General features: G+C 44.4%; 2 protein-coding genes across 2 annotated transcripts in view; one reads left to right on the top strand and one right to left on the bottom strand.

Annotated features, from left to right (window-relative positions):
• Positions 1-24,012, bottom strand: part of Shc4 (SHC adaptor protein 4) — a 98,744-nt gene that overhangs the window by 27,938 nt on the left and 46,794 nt on the right. The window contains exons 4-6 of the mRNA XM_048459548.3: positions 23,223-23,342; positions 14,043-14,096; positions 10,639-10,690 (exon numbers count right to left, since the gene is read on the bottom strand). Coding sequence (XP_048315505.2) covers positions 10,639-10,690; positions 14,043-14,096; positions 23,223-23,342 — 226 coding nt within the window. The remainder of the gene's footprint in view (positions 1-10,638; positions 10,691-14,042; positions 14,097-23,222; positions 23,343-24,012) is intronic.
• On the top strand, positions 17,978-19,588 carry Eid1 (EP300 interacting inhibitor of differentiation 1). Its single transcript, XM_048459549.3, has one exon. It carries the CDS (start codon positions 18,075-18,077, stop codon positions 18,549-18,551), a length of 477 nt encoding a protein of 158 aa, XP_048315506.2. The 5' UTR covers positions 17,978-18,074; the 3' UTR covers positions 18,552-19,588.

Raw genomic sequence — 24,012 nt, 5'->3', positions numbered from 1 at the left:
TAAGTAAACAGACAACACTGACTTCTGGTGAGAGAGGTAGGAGGACAAGAAACTACAAGTACTCTGTGAAAAAGATTTAGAACCAAGTTCAAATTCCATTCATACCATCGTATGTGTAATTCTGGACATGCTACTTGTGGTGGCAAAAATGGGAATGGCCAACACAGGCTCATATACTTCAATGAGAGGTCCTGAGCTGATGGAACTCTTTGGGAAGGATTAGGAGGTGTGGCCTTGTTAAGGGAGGTGTGACCTTGTTAGGGGAGGTGTGCCACTGGGGGTGGGCTTTGAGGTTTCCAAAGCCCATACCTTCCCAGTGTGCTCTCCGCCTCATGCTTGTGGATCAAGATGTGAGCTCTCAGTTACTACTCCAGTGCCATACCTGCCTGCTTGATGTCATATTCCCCACCATCATGGTTCACCCTCTGTAATGATAGGCTCTTAATAAACTCTTTCTTTTAGAAGATGCCTGGGCTGTGGTGTTCTGTCACAGCAATAGAAAGGAAGCTGGGCACCCAGGAATAATTAGCCAATTCCCATCCTGTGGTGATTTGAAAGAAAACGGCCCCCAAAGGGAGTGGCACTATTAGAAGGTATGAAGTGGGATTTCCCTCTGTATGCTGTGATTACCACTGATAAATAAAAGAACTGCTTTGGGCCTATAGCAGAGCTATAGGGGAACAGAGCTAGGTGGGGAAAACTAAGCTGAATTCTGGGAGGAAGAGGTGGAGTCAGAAAGAAGCCATGTAGCCCTGCCGGAGACAGACAGAACTTTAGCTGGTAAGCCACAATCATGTGGTGATACAGAGATTAATAGAAATGGGCTAAATTAGTATGTAAGAGTTAGCCAATAGGAAGCTAGAGCTAATGGGCCAAGCAGTGATTTAATTAATATAGTTTTTGTGTAATTATTTCGGTTCTGGGCAGCTGGAAAAAACAAACAGCCTCCTCCTACAGAGGTGTGGCCTTGTTGAAATATGTAATATGTGTGATTTCGTTGGAGTGGATGTGCTCTTGTGGGAGTGGGTGTGATCTTGTTGGAGTGGATGTGATCTTGTTGGAGTGGATGTGTTCTTGTTGGAGTGGGTGTGATCTTGTTGGAGTGGATATGATCTTGTTGGAGTGGGTGTGATCTTGTTGGAGTGGATATGATCTTGTTGGAGTGGGTGTGATCTTGTTGCAGTGGATGTGATCTTGTTGAAGTAGGTGTGGTCCTGTTGGAGTAGGTGTGGTCTTGTTGGAGTAAGTGTAATCATGGTGAAGTAGGTGTGATCATGGTGGAGTAGGTGTAATCTTGGTGGAGGAGGTGTAATCTTGGTGGAGGAGGTGTGATCTTGGTGGAGGAGGTGTGATCTTGGTGGAGGAGGTGTGGTCTTGTTGGAGTGGGTGTGGCCCTGTTGGAGAAAGTGTCTCACTTTGAGGGCGGGCTTCGAAGTCTCTTTTGCTCAAGCTTCCCTCAGTGTGACTGTCAGTTGATTTCCTGTTGCCTGCAAGATGTAGGACTTTGAGCTACTCCAGCACCACGTCTGTCTGTATGCTGTCATGCTCCCCATCATGATGATGGTGGACTGAACCTCTGAAACTGTAAGTGAGCCACCCCAATTAAATGTTTCCTTTATCAGAGTTGCCATGGTCATAGTGTCTCTTCACGATAATAGAAACCTTAACTAAGACAGATCCTTAGCCACTTGAGTACACACTAAGATTCCCCTCCCCGCCAACTTCTCTGACTCAAATGCCTAGAGGTTTTGACTTTGTCTGTTCACAGGCAGATTGTCCAAGAAGATTTTCTGCTTTGCTTTGATCACCTAATGTGGGCCTATTACTTTTTAAGAAGACTGCATAGAATGAAGAAAAGAAAGAAAAGAAAAACAGAAAAAAGGAAAGAAAAACACAAGGGCGTCTGTCTCTCTCCATGGAAATGGCACTGGATGGCAGGCTGGTCCTAAACAAGTCCCATGCCCAACCCTCCGCTATGTGAATTGTCTCTTTGAGTTTGATCACAGGCCAGCAGTGTAGGAGCAGACCGTGAACCACATACCAGTGCCAAGCTAGAATGCTTGGTCAGGATCCATCTGCACTGCAGCTACTAGGCAAAGGAAGAAAGACAAATACATAAGAAGTCCCGTATTCCTAAGCAGAGAGTGATTCTTGGTGACATCAATATAGCCATGGCGGTCTGAGTTTTGCTGTCCACATATGGAATTAGTGAAGACCTGGTTTCTTCGCCCAGCCCACAGTTCTGCCTGTATGTATCAATGAGAGTTAGGAAGAGTCATACGAGCAAGGTGGTGGTGGCACAGGCCTTTGATGGCAGAACTCGGAAGGCAGAGACAGGCAGATCTCTGTGAGTTTGAGACCAACCTGATCTACAGAGCAAGTTCCAGGTTAGTCAGGGATGTTATACAGAGAAACCCTATGTCAAAAAAAAAAAAAGAAAGAAAGAAAGGAAGGAAGAAAGAAAGAAAAGAAAAGGAAAGAAAGGAAAAGAAAAAAAGAAGACAAAAGGAAAGGAAAGAAGTACACGAGCTAAAAAGTGTTTTGTTTCTTTAAGCTTCTCAGAGGATGAGTCCATGAGCACCCTGGCTAGGAGTGTGGCAACAGGGAGGCAGGCATGACAATGACATAGTTATCTGAGAGACTGCATCTTGATCCACAGCAGGATGAAGCAGAGAGAGACAACTGGGAATGACGGGAGTTTCTGAAACCTCAAAGCCTGCTCCCAGTGACACATCTCTATATAGCCCTGGCTGTCCTGGAACTCACTACGTAGACCGAGTTGGCCTCCACTCACAGAGATCCACCTGCCTCTGCCCACTGAGTGCTGATATTAAAGGCGTGCGCCACCACTCTCAGCTAGCAGCCTGTTCGTTTTTCAGAAAGACCAAGTTTATCTAGAATTAGATCTTGAAAACACGATAGTGTATTCCCAGGGTCAGTGGCTCAGATCATCCACCAGGTGGCGCCGTGGGACACGACTACAGTACAAGCCTTCAGGAAGCAATTGACCCAATAGATTCACAGACTGTGGCCTAGTACTTGTAGACTTCAGTGAGCAGGTTCGTTTAGGTTGGTTTTCTTTGGTAGGGGCTTTGGTTTTACAATCCTCTTTCAATATTCAGCCCATGGCTTTCCTATACTCAAATAGTCCAGGTGGACTGGGACCTTTTCAGACTAAATTGAGACTAACAGGCAAACCTCCTTAGCTCGCCACAGCTTTGGAGAGCTGAGGAAGGACAGACAGCAGGGACTTCCTCACAGCCGCTATAGAAGAAGGCCGACCTTGCCACCGACACTTTTACTGGAACTTGCCTTCTCTACAATGAAGGCCTTTCATAAACTGAAGAGTTCACGAAAGGGCCCTAGCCAAGAGAGAAAAATGTGATACCAGCTTCATGCGGATGCGAAAGCTGAACTAGGTATGCGGAGGGAGATGGGCAGCATGTACCATTATCAGCAGGAAGCCCGCTGTCCTGCGCCCACCTCCACTTCCGGACAGCCACACTTTCCTCCTCGCCCTTGCCACCTGACTCCTACCTTTCCCCTCCTTCTCAGTGGATGACCAGCCATCCCTGGTATCTTAGCCTACTTTGTCCTCTTCTCCTCAGGGCACATCTCTTCTGGCTTCTCCATTCCAGAGCCTCTCCGTTCTGGATTCTTCTGTTACTCTTAGCCAAGAAGTTCTCGTTTGCCCAGACCTGCCCTGCAGCTGCTCCTGTTTCCTCTCTCTCGCTTCCTCTCCTCTCCACCTTGCCTTAGTTGGGGTTTCTATTGCTATAACAAACACCATGACTAAAAAGCAAGTTGGAGAAAAAAAGGATTTATTTGGCCTACACTTCCACATTGCTGTTCATTATTGACAGAAGTCAGGACAGAAACTCAAGCAGGGCAGGATCCTGGAGGCCGGAGCTGATGCAAAGGCCATGGAGAGGTGCTGCTTGTGGGCTTGCTCATCATGGTTTGCTCAACCTGCTTTCTTACAGGGCAGCCAGCCCAGGGATGGAACTACCCACCATAGGCTGGACCCTCCCACATGGATCACTAATTGAGACAATGCCTTACACCTAGATCTTATGGAGGCATTTCCTCAACTGAGGCTCCTTCCTCTCTGTTGCCTCTAGCTTGTGTCAAGTGGGCACAAAACCAGCCAGTCCACCCCTCTTCCCTCTCTACTCCTCCTTCCCAGCCAGTTCACCCCTCTTCCCTCTCTACTCCTCCTTCCCAGCCAGTTCACCCCTCTTCCCTCTCTACTCCTCCTTCCCCTGCCTCTAGCTCTCCCATCCCTCAAGACCTAGTCTGGGAGTTAGGTGCTTGATGGTTATTAGCAGGCTTGGAGGCCATAAGGATGGATGCCTACCTCGTGGTCAGTCTTGGGCTCCACCTCCCATTTGCCAGGTGACCAGGCGGAGGTATCAGGGCTTTAGGGAGGCCCAGGAGGGGAAAGGTACTTCCTCCTGAACTGGAGAACAGGATCTGGCCCTGAGTGGACTCATGGCGTTTCCAGACATGCTGAAGATTAGTAGATAGTATACTACTTAATCCAAGTGGGCCTATTGATCACCTGGCTAGGAGGCCACCCCTCAGGAAGGCAGGAAGTAATCTGAGCAGACAGGAGGGAAACGAGTGCGGTTGTTCACACATCTTCTTTGCTAGGCTTCTGCTTCTCTGAGTTCTACCTCAAAAGCTTAACTTTCCTTTCCCCACTTCCTGCTCCTCACTGGATACTGCTGAAGGCATGTTTGCCCTGGGGCTCTGGGCTTTCTCACTGTTTTCTGTGATGGCCCCATAACCCCGCTTCTATAGTTGCTGGCAGACTCCCGTTACTGACCCTAATTCAAAGGCTGGCTCTCTCGATCTGCTCCACCTCCTCTTCCAGGCAGCTGCCGGGATTTACAACCTGTCTGACCTGTGGCTTTTCTCTCAGCCTCTAATAAAAGGATCTTTGGATGTCCTTCAGAGTCTGTTTTAGAATTATTTCACTAATGAAACTAAATGCCTATGAGGGGGAATGCCATCCTAGTAACACCTGGACGGGAGACCTGCCCTTCCCTAGGGGTAACGCTAACTTACTGGGTAATTTTATGTCACCCTTCTGATTCCACTGTTTTTAATTTAAGGATTTAAAGCATCTAAAAATATATAACAACCCTTACCTAATGACCATTTGTTGGAAAGGTGCCAAAATAGAGACAATACTTTTAAAAAAATAAGGCTAAAAACATATAATAAATATTCATTTTAACTGTAGAAAATGAAAAGGTACCAAAAGGAAGTTAAAATCACCCCCAAATCTCAGGGATAGTCATTATAGGCAGTTTGACACAGGTATTTCCAGTTTTGTTTTGTTTCTGTGAAAGTTCCCCTCAAAAATCACCTGTGGGCACAATACACACAGTGCTCACAGTCTGCTTTGTGCCCTGAATAGCACAGTGGGTATTTTGCCCATGTTGTTACTCATCCTTCTAAAACAGTCCTATTACCGCCTTCTTGCACATGCTATGCATTGATTTAATTTTTGATTGATGAATACTGGAATAGTATTTGCCTTCCCATATAAACATCACATGGTAGTGATTTTAATTTCTTGGTCTTTGTGAGCATCCTAATTACTTCCTGAGAAACGAAGCTGCTGGGTTAAAAAGGTCAGTTGGGACGATAGACTTTTGATGTCAACTGTCAAACATCTCTGCAGAATGTTTAACTCTGTGCTCTTGTCAGCCACGCTCAAAATTAACTGCTTCTCTACCACACTTGCCATTTCCCAATATTCGAAGTTTAAAGATGAAATACGACACCTATCACTCTTGTGTTCTTGTAGCTACTGAGGCTACATTTATTTCAAATGCTTCTTGGTGCCTTGGGATGTTCTTTTGTAAGGAAGTTGTGTTCAGGACCTGGAGTTGGTCCACGCCTTTACTGACCTGAGGGAAACCACTTTTTTCATTCTTTGCCCAGGCAGTGTCTTTCTATACAGCTGCATATTTTTATCTTCCTGCTTCAGGCTCCTGAGTGTTGCAATTGTAGGTGTGTGCCACCACACCTGGGTTTAAAACACCTTTTCTCAACTTGTGTGTATGTGTGTGTGTGTGTGTGTGTGTGTGTGTGTGTGTGTGACATACCATTATTACCTAGGTTATGAACTGTTATGAAGACAACATGAGTTAATATGGACAAAGTGCGCCCGACAGTGTCTGCAAATTGGTGAGCGTGTAACACTTGGCAATACTTTTCCTTGCCTTATTTTTCTGTTTCATTGCTGGTCCCTTTTTATTGACAAGAACCTCTGCCTCCTTAGTGGCAATTTCTCTACAGCTCATGCTGGATGATGCTACTCAGCAGGTAGTAACAGGCAGCCCGTCACTGAGATATTGGACTGCATACGATACCTCACCAGGTTCCCCAGGAACATGCAACTCCTATTCCTTCATCAACCCTTACGTGTAAATGTTTATCAGATGATATTAATCCACAGATTTGATCCAAACTGTCCCTCCATCCTCGAGGCCATTTAACCCATTAATGACCTTTGTCTAGAACTGATGAGGTCATCTCTGAATTGGAATCTACAATTCCAGACTGCTTTTCTTCTCTCCAAGATCACTGTACAGACACAGCTACAAGAGGAATCAAACTACCATTTCAGTACAATAGCCTGGAACTCGCTCTGCGGACCAGGATGGTCTCGAACTCACAGAGATCCACCTGTCTCTGCTTCCTGAGTGCTGGTATTAAAGGCGTGCGCCACCACAGCCTGGACATAGTACTTTTTATAAAGGTCAAAATCTTTGCTGGTACCTAGTGACCTCTCGGCGTCCTCTATTCTCTACAGTCTTTCTGGCCTGTGTCTTCAGCTGCGGCTCCCTGGCTTCTGCTCTTTTTCCTTCTCTGAAATCCTGTCTTTATGGACGCCATCACCAGCCACACACACAGTTAGCTCGTTGCACTGTGCTTTCACCTGCACAGACCCTGTCTGAGCACAGACCCTGTGAAAGCTCCTATTCCCTTGGCGCCTCTCCTCTCCTATGCAGGTCCTACGGGGTATGTTTTTCCCTCTCACTAAATGATGAGTCTCTGCAGCCACATTTTTCTTCCATATTAGCCAGCTCACCCTTTGTGCATTAGGGTGCAATTAATCTCTCTCTCCATCCCCCTCTGTCTCTCTATCTCTGTCTCTGTCTCTGACTCTCTCTGTTTCTGTGTGTGTGTGTGTGTGTGTGTGTGTGTACGCGTGCGTGCATGCATGCACGCGCACACTCAAAAACTAAGGTGGCTCTTCTCTGCAGATACACAGGACAGGAAAGGGAGGAACAGGTGATGGGGAAATAACTGATTTTTAAATCCAGGAAAAATCACCTAAAGATTCTAAGTTATCTGTTTTGATAGGCTTGTTTTCCCAAGGAAAGAAAGATGAAAGAAAAACAAAATTATGTTTTCTAGGTGTTTTCTGCTACTTATCTCAAAACACTAGAAGCTAAATTTAAAAGACAGCTATGGTCTAGCAAGATATCTCAGCAGGTAAAGGCCTCTGCTGCTAAGTGTGGTGAGCTGAGTTCAGTTCCCGGGCCCCATATGGTGGAAGGAGAGAATGATGTCCACTGACTGTCCTCTGACCTCCCCGGCCCGCTGTGGCACATGCATGTACAACAACAGAGCCAGGCCAGCACACTGAGGCGTGAGGCTCTGAATCAGTCTATCACATCACACACTGACATGGGAGAGTATTACTACCCCACCCAGTCTTTTGACTTCACCTTGCTCTCATTACCTGTATAACAAGCTGACACATAAAGAAAAAAATTGAACCCTCTGTACTGTTTGTTTCTGAAAACCCCTCCATGAGCTTGGTCAAAAATGCTCAAGAGTACTTTCTCAAAGCCCACGTGCTCCTGGCTGTGGGCTCCCTTCGTGCAGCCCAGCCCCACCGAGCCACTCTGCCTGGAAGGAGCATTCTGCATGGACATGTGCAGCACACTGTTTCCTGCTTGTTTCTCTTAATTAATCAAGAAGAATGATTTGTGATTGTGCAGCCCTCACCCTCAGCACCTAACTCTGAACTTTGAACTCTAGCTACAGTTGACTCAAAATCAAAAGCAACAACCTGTCTACAAATACCCCTTGACTCTGATGTTTGTGTCAATACCAACTTGACAGAATGTGGAATCGCCTGGTGGGTGACTTATGGGCATGCCTGTAAGGAATTATTCTGATTGTATTAAGTGAGATGAGATGACCCACCCACTATGGGTGGCGCCATTCCCAGGCTGAGATCCTGAAGTATATATATAGAGAGAAAGGGAATTGAGCAGCAAGCTTGCATTCACTTTTCTCTGCTTCTGGTGATGGAGGTGACAGGACTTGGTGTTTCTAGCACATGTTACCTTGACACCCCTACCATGGCAGTCACCCTTAAACAGTGAGCCAGAATAAACCCTTTCTCCCTTAAGTTGCTCCATTAAGACAGGGACAGATGCCGAAGTGAATTTACACCTGGATTCCAGGTACTTTTCTTTTTTTCTTTTTTTTTTTAAAAAAGATTTATGTATTTATTATGTATACAGTATTCTCAGTGCTCTGCCTGCAGGCCAGAAGTGGGCACTAGATCTCATTACAGATGGTTGTGAGCCACCATGTGGTTGCTAGGAATTGAACTCAGGACCTTTGGAGGAGCAGGTGGTGCTCTTAACCACTGAGCCATCTCTCCAGCCCTCCAGGTGCTTTTCTTTGCCCTCAGACTGGCCTGGAGCACAGCATGTAGCTTGGCCTGGCCTCATATGTGTGGTGATCCTCCTTCCTCATCTGTCCTGTTTGTGGTAAGAAACAAAGGTTATTTGGAGCAAAGAGTTGGTCAGTGGCTCTTTGCTGGTAGCTTTTCCTGTGCTCTGCTCCTTCAGCTCCCAACGGCTCTCCAACGTTATCCATTCAACACTATGAACCTCAGCGCACCTCAGTGTCAACGAACTAAAGGGTTTGGCACCTGCCCTTTCCTTTCTACTTTCTCAGGACTACGCCTTCTTGGCAAGCAGTTTTCAAGCATCTACGATGTGCCAAGCTCAATGCCAATGGCTGCTTCTCATCGTTTCACTGTGACAATCACGCTGCTTCCATGGCTTCACGTTTCTCCCTAAAATGCACCTGCTACAGCCTGCCAGGTCAGTCTTTTCTAGAGCTCGGCTTTGCAAACAGCACCTCCACCCATCCACCCACAGGATCAAGACTCGGCTTATTAGCTCTTTCCTATCTGCCCTGGGAGGCTCCTTCCTCCATATGCCCCCTGCAGCTGTGCCTCCCAATACACTGTGCACATGTTCACCTTTGTGAGTTACAGTCTTTCAGTTCTCAAAGACCAGTCCGTGTTAGCCAATTATGTGGGAGCAAATTCCATCACTAGGGGGAGAAGAAGATCCCTAACTCCCAGTTTGTAATTAAGGGGAAGTGGCCTAAACTCATCTCTCAGAGAAGTCTGAATGTTTCAGGGTTAAGGAGGAGAAACGGGACTAACCAGGTCTATCCAGAGAGGTCCAACCTTCTAAGGAACCTCGGGTCTTTAACTCAAAGCATGGCCAGGAGATGCATTTCGTAGACAACCTTATTATACCCTGGGATGAGACACTCACTCAACTCTTCCACTCAGTCATTCAAAACATTGTTTCTGAGTGTGAGGTATGTCTGGGCCATTGTGAAGAGTGTCTGAGGAACAAGAGAGGTAAGAGAGGTGCCTGCCTTCGTGGAGATCTCAACCTGATAGGAAGAACACATGAAACATTCAGACAGGCGTGTGAGAGAAACAAGTAATGGAATGTGGATTGTTCATGAGAAGAGGGTACAGTGTCGTGGGGGGGGGGCGAGGAGAGCACATGACGAGAGGCAGATGCCATCAGTTGAAGGCCTCTCAAAAGAGACATGGAGCCAAGACGCGAAGGTGGAGAGGACTTGCCTAGTACTCACAACCCCTCCGAGTTCTAGCCCTCGCACTGCGTAAAGCTGGGCAAGGTAACACACACCTATAATCCCACCCAGGAGGTGAAAGCAGGATGATCGGAAGTTTACGGTTATTCTTAGCTACATGGTGAGTTCAAGACCATGCTTGTCACAAAAAAGAAGCTACGTCTATCTCAAAGTAACACTCCAGGCTCTTCAGCAGCAAGTGCATAAGGACACGGACACACACACACAGATACACACACACACACACACAAATACACACACACACAAATGCACCCCCACACAAATATACACATACACACACACACACACACACACACACACCAACACCAATGCCTCGTTGACTTTTATGAGTCATTTCTGTATCACCCAGGGATCCGGGAGCCCTGCTACCACAACCAAACAGCTTCTTTTCTAAGTACGTAAATATATAATAAGCTTTTTGGTTTGTGACTCTGTCAAGTGACCGAGCTTCAAATGCTGCCTGCGAATTCTTCCACTTTTCTCAGCTGGTAGGATTATTTATTCCCAATTCAAATTTGGATAGTTTTCTTAGAGTCCTTCAACAACACACGGCAGAGATGGTGCGCCATTGCTCGCTGTGACACTCACTGCTGTGGACACTAGAAATAACCATTGTTTTTATAGTCGGTACTCATCAGTTCTTAGGAAAACCCAGAAGTTATTTTTCCATACCTCGTTGGTTGACTGGATCTTTAGCTACATAGGCAACATAGTCTGTGGTATCCTAATAAAAAGAGAGACAATTGCATTTTAAAGGAATGAACTGTAACCACTGGAAGATAAGACTTTCTTAGGGTCCCACACTGAGGCAAATTTAGTCATAACTTTCTCTAGGGCAGTGGTTGTCAACCTTCCTAAAACTGCGACCCTTTAATACCGTTCCTCGTGTTGTGGTGATTTCCCAACCATAAAACTATTTTCGTTGTTACTTCATAACTGTAATTTTGCTGCTGTTATGAACCATAATGTAAATATCTGTATTTTCCAATGGTCTTAGGTGACCCCAAAAGAGGTGGCGACCCACAGGTTGAGAACCACTGCTCTGTAGCACCCTCTGTAGAGCTTAACAATTACATCTGGAAATCCGACCCTCATAGGGAGGGTGTGAAGACTGGAAAATCAGAGACAGAGTGTATGCAACATTAATACAAGAGAGCACAGCTAAGGATTCTTTAAAAGTAACTAGGAGCTACCTCCCCGAGCTGGGTTGGAATATGCATGAAGTTTGTACAGCCGCAAGAGCTAGCAGCAGCTGGGGTGCAGCTTCGAGATTGGCCTGTGTCCAACAGGCTCGTGTGCATCAGAAAATGAGTCGGCCAGGAACCTTTCTTTGATCGCTCACTTGCATATGTGGGATGCAAGCTAGCTTACAGAATAACACAGCAAAAAATATATAAACTATTTCATCAATAGATGGGGAAAATCGTTTTAAAGTCAAGAACCTATGAATAACTTACGTGCAAAAAGAGATGTGTTGCTGACTTTGTGAAATCAAGCAAAAAGGTGCTTGGGAATCCCAGCTTTTATTGGAAACAGTAAGCTGGTGAATGGCAAGATTTTAATAATTAAAGATGCTTTCGTTATCTTAATTCTCAGCGGGAAAAATACCTATAATGCCATTTAGAAGCATAAAAATGGTCTCCAGAGGGAAGATTCAGTCTACTGGCAGGAAGTAAAAGCCATGTTGGTAATGCCCTCCAGGATAGCCACTTAACAACCACAATGAATCACGCAGGAAGCAGATCTCAGGGTCAGCAGAACTGTCTTAAGTCATTTTTAAAAATAGCACACACCTAAGAAAATGTCTCGGGGAAAGAGAAAGACGGTTGAAGTAGCCTCTAAGTGAGTAAGGTCCTATCTATGCGCTTTGCTCGCTCTTCTCACTGCAGACTTGAGACGCTCTGACACCTTTCCCCACCTGTTTCATCGTCTTCCAAATGATCCCCAACTTTCTAATAGTTTTAAAATTCTATGACTGTAAATATCTGGGAGACACTGCAGAATAATTAAATGGAAAAAACAAATGTCGGGAAATATCTTTAATTTTTCACAAATCTGTGCCATGTTTTCAAAACAGAGAAAGCACGGTGGCTGTAGAGGAATTTACAAGAGCTGCTCAAACAACTAAGAAAAACCAAAGCTTTTTGAGAAAGAATAAAAGTGAAGGAAGCCCAGCACTCAGGGGGCAGAGGCAGGTGGATCTCTGTGAGTTCGAGACCAGCCTGGGCTACAGACCTAGTTCCAGGACAGGCTCCAAAGCTACAGAGAAATCCTGTCTTGAAAAAAGAGGGAAAAATAGTGAAGGTGAGCAAACATCACGGGTTAGGAAGAATGGTCCCTATTTTTGAAAATTGGAGAAAAAATGGTAGAAAAAGGATGACAATACTGGACCACACAGGGACTTTTAACTCAGCTTGACCTTCCCTGTACCTGATGCTGGACCACACAGGAACCATTAACTCAGCTTCATCTTCCCTGTACCTGATGCTGGACCACACAGGAACCGTTAACTCAGCTTCACCGTCCCTGTTCCATTAGCTATTTCATTGAAGGAGCTCAGAATGTCCTAAAGCAAACATGGATTGGAATTCCAAAGGCCTCTTTGTAACCACATGTCCCGCAGGTACATAATCTCATTTGGTTCTTGCACCACTGAGGTGACAGAAATTATTCCTGTCTTGGAAAGGAAGACCCCAAACCTTAGAAAAGTTAATACATTGAATCTACTCAACTCTAATGCTTAACACTAACCAACACTGACTTCCTGACAAGAGGATAAAACTTCACTGGCAGGGTGGTGTCCTAATGCCAATGTTTAGGATAGTGCCAGATCATCATTTAAAACCAAAGCCAGTAGATCTTTCAACTGCAGAGATATACAGATTTTCCCATAGTGACTGCAGATGGTTTGATTTTGGCAAGGGCAGTTCTTGAATGAATTTAAAGCATCAAAGCTATTTGAAGACAGAATGGATAGCCTTACAATTCTGAAGAAGAAATCATTTCGGGTATAAGGAAATGAGGGTCTGAGCACCAGTCCTAACATGACAGCAACCCTAGAACCTTGAACAGGGTAAACTCACGACAACCACCAATCATTATTTTTTTTTTGAACTACAACATAAATAGTAAGTCTCTTCAAAAAGTGCCTGAGTCCTTTCCTGATAAATCTAATGGGCTAGGAGGAGAAGAGAAAGCACCAGTGTTCTACCATCTAGATTCACTGCTCTCTCTCTCTCTCTCTCTCTCTCTCTCTCTCTCTCTCTGTCTCTCTGACTCTCTCTGTCTCTGTCTCTGTCTCTCTCCTTGATATCTAACTTTTGGTTTCATAGTTGAGGACAAATTATGTCGCTGAATAGATCAGATTATAAATAAATACACCCCTGGACACATCCTGAAGCAAAAGTCAGCCTGTATGTCCTGTTTGCTAATGGATCAACACTTAGTTAATCACGTAGCGAGCCTCTTTCTAAAGACTTTGGTCCAGAAATGAATCAGTGAAGGATCAAGGAATGACACTGAAAAGTAGTCTGGGGGAGAAACCCTGCACACCATGTGGGAAACGAACACTACACAGCCTATTAATAGAGAGGAGCTGGAAATTCTCCCTCCATGGCTGAGCAGGGTCTCCACAGATTTTTGCAAATCAGGATGGTCATTGTAGAATGGGCTTAGTGACTTTGGTTGGCAACAATGATGGTGAATGGGATTCCCATTATATTTTAAATCCTACTGGTAGTCGGCTTAGAATGCTCTGTGGAATAATTCTAGAAGAGGAACGGCAATACACGTAGGATGCACACACTCTCCTGACTTTGATGTTAACAAAAAAAAATCATCAGCTGATAGCTAAGAGCAGAAGCCGGCGGTCCTTCTAGTAAGCCTGAGCTTCTACAGTTCAGACACAGGAACATCTGCCCAAAGGACTGCTTTCGGTTTTGTTCTGTTCAGTTTTCCACCTGATGTATGTAGTCTTTAACAAACTGAGATCTCTGGGAAAGACATGAAACAGTTAATATTCTGCAAATGGGAGTTCTTAGGAGTCACAAAAAGTACTTTTACAGATCGGTACTTACAGGGTCCCCTCCAGAGGCAAATGAAATCGATTGCATTTGATGCTTTGCAATAATCTGGAAAACAAAAAGAAATTAAACATGTATAATGCTCTAATGCATTTGTTCTGTCTCCACCTGCTTAGCGTCCCGTTAGAAACCGCTCTGCCTATAATTCTAAAATAAGCCCCTTTGTTGTTGTTGTTTTGGCATAGGGGTTGAAGTCAAAGCTTTGTGCATCCAAAGCATTTGCTCTACCGCTAAGCTATGTCCCCAAGTCCTGAATAATCAGTTAAGCCATGGATTCAAAGTGCCTTTCTCTCTGCCCCTCCCCAGCTAAATAGACTTATTATTGAGTTCTATCCATCCATTCAGTGAATACCAACCTTTCAATATAGCCAGTCAGTGTTTTATGGGGGAACTGAGGTAGGGAGCAGGAAAGAGAGCACTTCCACTAAGGACCATAGGGGCCTAAGGTTTCTAGGGGTCACCTTTTGCTGTCATGTGGGCAAAGCCTGCTAGAATATGAAATTTTCATTCTGGAAAAACTGAGAGCTGAACAGAACAGTTAAAAACAGAAAAAAAAATGGTGGGAGGATGCGTTTCATCACTTTGACTAGTACTTTTCCCTTCTCCCTTTATATTCTTTCCCTTTATATTTTTACTAAATTTAATTCTATTTATAGACCTATTATATTTACTTTTGTTTTAATCATTCACTACCATGTATCCAAGCACACTAATATTAAAAATTATAACATGGGAGCTGGAAAGGTGCTCATTGTTTCAGGACCCGGGTTCCTCTCCCAGCGTCTACATGTTGGATCATAACCATGTGTAATTATCAACAGAGGATCCAGTGCCCTCTACTGGCCGTTTGGGGAACCAAACCTGCACATAGTACACAAATGCACATGGAGGCAAAACACCCACACACATAAAAGTAAAATAAATCTAAAGACAGTATAAAAATTTAAAGATTTCTAATGTGAAGTATGACTAGCGAGACAGCTGCATTTATTAGCACAAAATGAGTTTTATTTGCGATACTAATTTGTCTGCTTGTGTTTGGAAGCGAACACAATACAATTCAGTACAGTAACTGATTTGTAGAGGTTAATTGTTATACAGTTCTAAAGGTTCATCAAATTACCAAATATGCAACTACTAATGTATTCTGACAGCAGAACTGTGTGGAAGAATCTGCTAAGGCTGTACATAAAAGGCAGCCAAGAAAATCTGCTCCTAGATGGACAGCCAATGAGAATTGAATAAATACATGCAACAAATTATATTCTCAAGAAATAAATAACTATTTAAAATAGCCCTGGATTAGAAGCAATCCCAAAGTCAACTGTTGTGATATTCAAATAGTAGACTACTTACAATGTAACAATGTGTTTGGTAGGTTAAAAAAAAAAGAGTCAAACACAAAGAATAAATTGATGTATCATTTAACTTATGAAAAATGGCAAAGATTTTATTGAAATATTTGCTTAAAATTTGGTGGTTATTCATGAGGCACAAGGGAAGGAAAAAGTGTTTTTCTGAAATCTACAAACCGTTCCTTTTCTTCCGGGGTATAGGTAAACAAATATGTTCAGTTTGTGGTTATTAAACCACACACATTACTTATGAATTACTTTTATGAATTAATATTTCAGTAAGAATAAAATCAACACGCAGAGATCATATATCAATAATCACTCATCAGAAACTGCATTTAATGGGCAAAAAGGAAGATTTCATACAAGTATGTCCAAATATAAAAGCAGTAAAAAAAAAATCATGTAATACTTTAGGAAAACCATCATTGAAGGGTTTAAAAAATGACCTCTGGCAGAAGAGAAGGCAAAAGTGATATAACCGTCAGAGGATGAAGGGCAGTGCTGTGACTGCTGTCCTCTGGACAAGGCAGGGCCATTGCGCCCATGAATTCACAGCGTCTGTGCATATCCTCACAATTCCTGCATGAGATTGCCAGCCCAAATTCCAGCCTTCGTAGGAGTGCTCTCAAGGCCAGAAGCCTAACTGAGGAGCCATTAGCAGGTGATGACTTCTAGAAGAGCCAGTCTTCTTTGGAGGGATGGCATCGGGTAGGTCGCCCATACGCCAGCGAATGACCTCCCATTTGAGCACATATGGGCAGCACTAAGTGGACTTAGTGGGTCATTAAAAAACAAAACAAGAGGATATTAATTTTGGAAAGGATGTATGTTGGGAGACCTGAGGGGAGTTGGTGGATGGAAACGGGAGAGTGAATAGGATCCTACAGCATTATATAAATGTATGAAATCCTCAAGAACAAAATTTTAAATCTACTTAAGTAGATACTTATCACTTTATGGATATGAAAGTAATATTATTATAAAGATGTCAATGATTTTTCCCTAAACTAATTTATAAATACCATGAAATTGTACCAGTCATTAGTGTAGCTTTTTAAGCTATTTTTTAAAATGTATATGGGAGAATAAATATAAAAAAAAAACTAGGGCATTTTTTTTAAGCAAGTGGACAAGGTTTACCTTGTCAGGTAGCAAGGCATATTACTGTAGTTGGAAAATCCATCTTAATGGTACAAAAAAGATAGAAAACAAATTATTTGATTACAAACAAACTAATTTTAAATGTTTTATAAACTCCTTAAGCACAGACTCGAAGAATATATTTGTAAAATGAAAAACAGAATATTCATTCATTTTCAAAGAATTCCTACAAATCAGCAAAACAAACACATAGTAAGGCCTGTTAATGCACTAAAAGAAAGCAAACGTTCCCTATACCTACTGAAAGATAATTGTCCTCCAATAAATTAAAGCTACAGAAAGATTATAAGGACACAGTCAGGGCTGGAGAGCTGGCTTGGCAGTAAACACCATCGATTGCTCACACTAAGGACCAGAGTTTGAATCCCAGCACCCATAGGGCAGTGCACAACTGTGACCTCATTTCCAGGAGATCAGCTCCCTCTTCTGGTCTTTGCAGGCCATGCACACTCATGGCGCACGGACGTTACATGCAAATAAAACATCCATACACATAAAAGAGAACAAGCTGATAAAACTGAAATTTAATTTTATTAATTCAATAAAACAACTGGTGGCAAGGGTGTGAATATTCTTAAACACTGTAGCGCGCGCGCACACACACACACACACACACACACACACACACTTGTCCTTGATTAGGGTCAACTTCAGTATATTCAGAAGAAAAAAACTGGGAAGTTGAATTTTCACACCACTCAGTCCGGCTGGCTAGGTGGCTTTGAAATGATGAGCGGTAGTGGACACCCAGGTTACTGGGGATGCTATGGAGGCAGAGAGAAGGATGACTGACAGGAGATGCTGGGGAGGCAGGGAGATGGATGACTGACAGGGGATGCTGGGGAGGCAGGGAGAAGGATGACTGACAGGGGATGCTGAGGAGAAAGGGAGAAGGGTGACTGACAGGGGATGCTGGGGAGGCAGGGCGGTGGACGACTGACAGGGGATGCTGGGGAGGCAGGGAGATGGGGGAAAGGCGGCTGTCTGTCCCAGAAACCCGGTGCTTTCCGGCTTGCAGCAACGTGAGAAGTGCGGCAAAAGCAAGCACTAGGCAAGGAACTTAGAACGGGTCTGCAGGCGGAAGGTCCAGACCCAGCAGCGACCTCCGGAGCCCACCCAGACCCTGGGAGTATCGGAGAGGGGGTTGGGTGTGGGGGGGGTAGAAATAGAGCTCGTGCACGCGCACCACGCCCACCGCGCTCCAGGCCACCGACTCGCCTGCGCACGCGCTCGGTGCTGGCACGCGCACCACGCCCGCCTACTTGTTAGCGCGCGTGCCCCGTGCCCCGCACTCGCGTCACGCATGCCCACTCGCCTGCGCACGCACGCACGCACTCCCGCTCGCGCACCACGCCGGGGGCCCCCGTCCTTTGCGCACGCGTGCCACGCCTGCTCGCGCGCCCGCGTGCCGCGCCCGCCCACTTGCCTGCGCACGCGCACCACGCCCGTTCGCGCATCCTTCTCCGTGGAAGCTTTTTTTGCCTGGCTGCGCTAAGTAGCATCCACCATGGCGGAGATGGCAGAGCTTTGCGAGCTGTACGAAGAAAGCAACGAGCTGCAGATGGACGTGCTGCCCGGCGAGGGCGACATGGAGGTAGGCCGCGGGGCCCGCGGGCCGGCCCCGGAGGAGGGCCCCATGGAGGAGGAGGCCGCGCCGTCCGCCCGCGCCCAGCGCGGCCTGTTCCCCGAGGCTGGCGCAGACCTGGAGGGCGACGAGTTTGATGACTGGGAGGACGACTACGACTTCCCGGAAGAGGAGCGCTGGAGCGGCGCGATGCACAGGGTGTCTGCCGCGCTGGAGGAAGCCAACAAGGTGTTCCTGAGAACGGCGCGAGCCGGCGATGCCCTGGATGGCGGCTTTCAGGCGCGGTGCGAGAAGAGCCCTTTCGACCAGCTAGCTTTTATCGAAGAGCTGTTTTCGCTGATGGTTGTCAATCGACTGACCGAAGAGCTCGGTTGTGATGAGATCATTGATCGAGAGTAAATGCTGACGAAAGAGGAGGAAACTACCTGAGAGGGAGAGATTCAACATTCTGCTATTTTTGGGTTCATTCCAAATAGTTTTGTGCACACAAAAAAATAACGGTTTTTGTTTCTCGGAATAGAAGACAAGCCAGTGAGTGACCGTGCAGTTGTGGAAAAGGAGAATCAAGGAAGGAGGGGCTCAGCAAAAAGCTCTGGTTCAGACTATTGAACGAGATGATTTTTCTTGCGTCGGAGAAGAACTTTCTTGTGTTAAGCTTGTAAAGATGGTTTTGCAAGAGAAAATCGTGACTGCCAATACAAGAATCTAATGAAAGAATAAGGAAAAAATACATCCACAAGATAACTTTGATTCGAACTGAAAGCCTGTTGAGAAAACTTTCCAAATTCTATTTTGTGGTTTATGTAAATCAGTTATCAAAAGCTGAATTTGAGATTTAAGATTGAGTATTCATCCCCAAAGGATAAGCAAAGTAATTATGCGTGTATAAGTGTAAACGTGTTATCATGTGTACTATCATCTTAAAATGTGTTACAGAAGCTACTGGAATTTTGACTGCACTTGTATCTTCATGATTTATAAAGCTACTGTGACCTGTAATTTGGAAAAAATCCATTGTGATGATTTTTAAAGTTAAAAAAACAACCAAGATGTCATTTTTTTAAAGTTTTAAGTTCATGCATTAAAATGTGTGGGAAAGCCCAAAGACAAACTTTCTAATACCCTTTTATACTAGGGACATTTTGCTTGCTGTTTTTTTTACCTTGACAGATGGTAAGACTATAGCTGAACTTCATATTGTAAGAACTGTTTGTGAAAATTGTCAAGAGCAAGGAAATCCTACCTGTATCTATAAAAGATTTTATGAGCTATTATGCTGTCAGACTTTGAAGGTTTTCAACCTGCTCAGAAGTCCACCTGGGTACCTGATACTCATATTCTCTCCTCTCTCCCTCTCTTCCTCTCCCTCCTTCTAATTATGCTTGTTAGTCCTTATGCACCAGCATTGGCGATAATAAATTTTCCTGTTCTGTGTATTTTGTTTTGTCTAATAACTTTGCATACATAACATAACCTTATACAAAATTCTTTTACATTGCATGCATCTTAAAATCTTAAGCCAGTGCTTACAGTGTAAACGAACCGTTTTTAGTTACCTGGCAAATGGATTCTGAGAAGTTAAGATTAAGTAAACTGAAGAATTTTCTGAAAGAATTGACCAGTCAACGGAAACCACTCTGTGCTTTGGGTTATTTGGTGAAGATGCTCAAGTTCCTTGAGTGGTAATTGCACCAAAGGTCTTGACAAGAAAAATGAATGTATTAGCACATCTTTTATGATGAATTAAAAAGTCCTGAGTGTTCCTGTGCCATAACGGCAATATAAGACAGTAGGTTAACTGTAAGGGTTTCGTGAGGTTTTCTGTTTATTTGTTTGGGAGGCTGGGCTGATGAGATGGTTCCGTGGGCAAAGGCACTGTCTGCCATACAGCCAAGACTGATGCCCCGAGTGTGAGCTCAGGAGCCCACGTGGTGGAGGGAGGGAAGTGACTGCCCCAAGAGTTGTAGTTAGACCTGAGGTTCTAGTCCGCCCTCCGGCTCCTGCGTAGCACCTGTTCGTGATTCTGCCCCAGTTGCCTGTGGTTTCAATAGGTGCCGAAATACATGAAAGGGGGAAGCTACCCGACATGGGACTCTGTTTAACTGACATTTGGGAGGCTGCCACCCATGTTAGGATGTGACCTTCTGTAGTGCAGGTCTAAACATTGAGTAACCCCGGCCCTCCTTTTTATTTACCCAATAAATTCACTGACTGACTAGTTGCCCTTGGAGGAATCATCGATTTGATTTATTGGTGTCTATTTGGGGTAAATTGCTCACACCTCCCCTGGAAAAGTAATGGCAGTGTCCACAAAGTTGAATGTATTTAAGTTTGGGGATCAAAGTATATCATGAAAGTTAGGAGGAGCCATGCATTGGTATTTGCGTGTATGTGGGGAGGGTGCCTGCCGTAGCAAGCCGAGGTCAAAGGATAAGCCGAGGTTAAGGAGTTGGTTCTCTCTTCCCACCAAGCGTGCCTGGGAATCAAACAGGTAATCAGGCTTGGTAGCCTATCTCACCAGCCCTTATTCTCTTAAATTTCATGACCTTTCAATAGTTAAACTAGTCATTTGCTCGTGCTATATCCATGAGGACTCTTCCACTGACTTCATCCCTTCAACATTTTAACTGTTCTTTGCATGGTATATATGAAGCAAATCTCAAAATCTAAAACTTGCATGATTCCAGAGGCCCCTGCTCATGACTGCAAGCAGTAACAATGGGCAGAAGAGTCTCTAAAAAGCCCAGCTAGGCTAGTTGTGCAGAGAGCCCCAGAGATGCAACTTTTGTGAGTCCTCATCCATGTGGGATGGGTCTTTATTTTTGCCCTGAGCAGCTGCCTTTGAGGTCATCCACGCACTTCTAAGTAACCCCTCACCCATTTGCTATAAGTAGGCTCGGTAAACTCACTGCTCACTGAGCTAGGTTTGGGTGGAGCTGACGGGTCTGTCCTCGATGCCTTACCTGAGGCAAACAGGTGTTTGCTGACATCTCCCCAGCAAAAGTCATACAACACACCTCTGCCTGCTATGGCTAAAGAAGAATAGTGGTGAGAAGAGACAGGCTGGGCAGTGCCTCACCACCGTGTGCACCAAAACCCCATTGTTGACAACCCCCCAATTCTCTTTAGTCTTTCCTTGGAAAGGGTCATTCAAAAACAATTAGCCAGAGGTGGTGGGATACACCTTTAATCCCCATGCTCAGAAGGGAGAGACAGGATCTCTGAGTTCAAGGCTAGCCTGGTCTACATAGCAAGTTCCAGGACTACCATAGAGAGACTGTTTCAAAAGCAAACAAAAACCCAAACAAACAAAAACTGATGATTAGATTCTGCACCTGAGGCTGTCACCAGGATATCTCCAGCTTTGCTTTTTAAAAACAATAAGTAATTGGAGTAGTTCAATGAGATGTCAACCCTAAACACAGTGAGTCCCTATGGTACCATATACAAGTAAAACCAGAACTGCAATTTACATATGCAAATACCCTGAGGTCCTAATGGATGAATGGATGAAATTTCACTTGTGTTGCATCTTCCGCCTTTGCCCCTCAAAACTCTGCAGCACTGTGCTCACTATGATATCACCTATACTTGGATAGATAAGCAACCCCCACCTAAACAAGACTACTATATTCTTTCATAGTCAACAGGGTCCTCTGAGCTATTTTATACTACTAAGTGAGCTGTACACTTCATCATCAGAAAAAAAGCAACAGTGAAGCTGTTGACGGCTTTGCATATTATGCTTTTGCCTTCTTTTGCCTGAAAAGGCCTTGGAGAAAGGATGAGTAAACAATATCGGGCACCACATTGCCAGCATTGTGCTAAGGAATTTGCATTCATTACCTCACTTAATGACCTTATAACAGTATTCAAATGATGCAAGGAGCCTTGTAAATAGGTAGTGTGACCCAGAGGTCACCAATGAGCCATCCATGAGTCCTTGGTAAACAGTACTCCCTATAGGAACAGCCTCAGTTACTGTATATTGGACACAGAGCAACATCAGGTTCCAACATGCACAAATAACCTGGCATGAGCATCTTTCACTGTAGTTGCCATACATGTTTAGCCCAGTGTCTGTGCCTCTTTTACGTGTGTTGCAGTAGAGTGGTTCTCTAGTGAGTAAACTTTGCAGGAAAACCCAGGCAGACCTTAACATCCCAGGTCATGAAAGGAAAATGATGTCCACGTTGTTACATCTTAGAGAGCGTTCAACTAAGGCCTGGACGGTATCACTCCCTGCACACGTTTCAGTTAACTGCTTTTGTGGGGGGCTATTCTCTGAGCCAGACTACCTCCATCTGCAAGAATTCAGTGGACCTATTTGAGAAAGATCAGTCAACAAAACTTGACATTCCCTCGCAAGAATCCTCAGTGGAGTATCCAGCGACTCCTCCCAACTAGTTGAATGCAATCCTGCCCTAATTGCATGTGTTCTCAGAGAGGGGCTAGGACTCCATAAGGTGGGATAGTCGGGCTCTATCTACACAGCCATAGGAGAGTCACCATCCATACTGGGTGCAGACTTCTCAATGTGACTGTTTCAAAGCCATCCATGCTCCTGCCTGTAACCTTTCACCTATGCTTTCTAAGTGAGTCAACTTCCTTAGTTCCCCAGGTAAACTTTGGGGAACTGTACAATTTGTCAGTGGGACTTTATGAGAAGAGGAGGTAAGTATTGTCTAGTCCCCCACTCCTGGAGAAAATTCTATAGCACATTAACCCCATGCTAACCCCGATAGCACCTTTGCTCTTTGTCCTTCATCTGACTTCAGTCCAATAACCACATCAGGGATATTAACTGGCAAATAATATTAGCTATGTCCTTTACCTTTGGTTCCTTATACAGAACCAATGAGGTGCAATAAGTGGTTTTGTAGGCAGTTAAACTCCACAGCAATAGTAACACTGTTAGGAACTCTAATTACTGAGTGCATAAATCTTGGGACATTTTTCTCTTTGTGGCTTATTAAATTGTAAGCACATTCTGACACCTTATTCTCTTACTAACCACAGACTTCCAGGAAAAAAAATAAAATGCCAAACTATAATCATTGGTTACCTTACCTGTTGGTTGTCAAGGTTCATCAGTACAAGGCTGCAAGTCGACACGGTCAGTTTTATATTCATTCCTGAAAACTGAAGATTGCTTTTGCCAAGAACCGTTGACAGGGACTTAACAGGAGCCTTTAAAAATAGCAAAGCATCGCTGTAAGTTACGGATGTGTACCGCCTCCTCTCTGTTTCATTTTCTATAAACCAAATGAGCCGGAATGGTTGTGTGGTAGGACTTTACCAAAGCCTTCGCTCTTCATGGGTTATGTGGGTATCAGAGTGTGTGTGTGTGTGTGTGTGTGTGTCAGATGAGCAGTGCCAGGGCATGCTGCCTGAGACATCTTGACACAGATTAGAGACGATGTCATGCTATGGACATCGCAGTACTTCACCGCACTTACAGTCTCTGCTCTTAGGAAAAACAGTGGTTTGTCTACAGAGAGAAGACACATTATTTTCCAACTGTCATTCCTTAGCATATTGGTATCAAATTATTTTATCTTTGTGTTGCATTATATTCCAATGCAGGATTATCAAGGAGAAGTTGTTGTCTGAATCATTCACTTGAGTTTCATAAAATACCATTAAGGGAATTTTGGCCTGAGATTGGGTCGAAATTTCAAGGAATTTCTGAAATGGTCCTAGACACACTTCTGCCACTCAGTACTACACACTTGTATGAAGTGTCATTCTCAGTCACTTCAGTCACAAAATAGAATGCCCATTAAATCTGAAGATTGGATAAGATGTTCTATAGTCTGCATTATCAAATATGCTGCCAAAATTGAACTCTCTATATGGA

Source organism: Myodes glareolus, chromosome 10 (genome assembly GCF_982192425.1).
Source record: "Myodes glareolus chromosome 10, mMyoGla1.1, whole genome shotgun sequence".
NCBI classification, from domain to species: domain Eukaryota; kingdom Metazoa; phylum Chordata; class Mammalia; order Rodentia; family Cricetidae; genus Myodes; species Myodes glareolus.
Note: the sequence above shows the minus strand (reverse complement) of the source record. Positions and strands in the feature narration are given on the sequence as shown.

What these genes read in the sequence shown, in the direction of transcription:
- Eid1 (XM_048459549.3), top strand. Translation starts at nt 18,075, where the DNA reads ATGGCGGAGATGGCAGAGCTTTGCGAGCTGTACGAAGAAAGCAACGAG.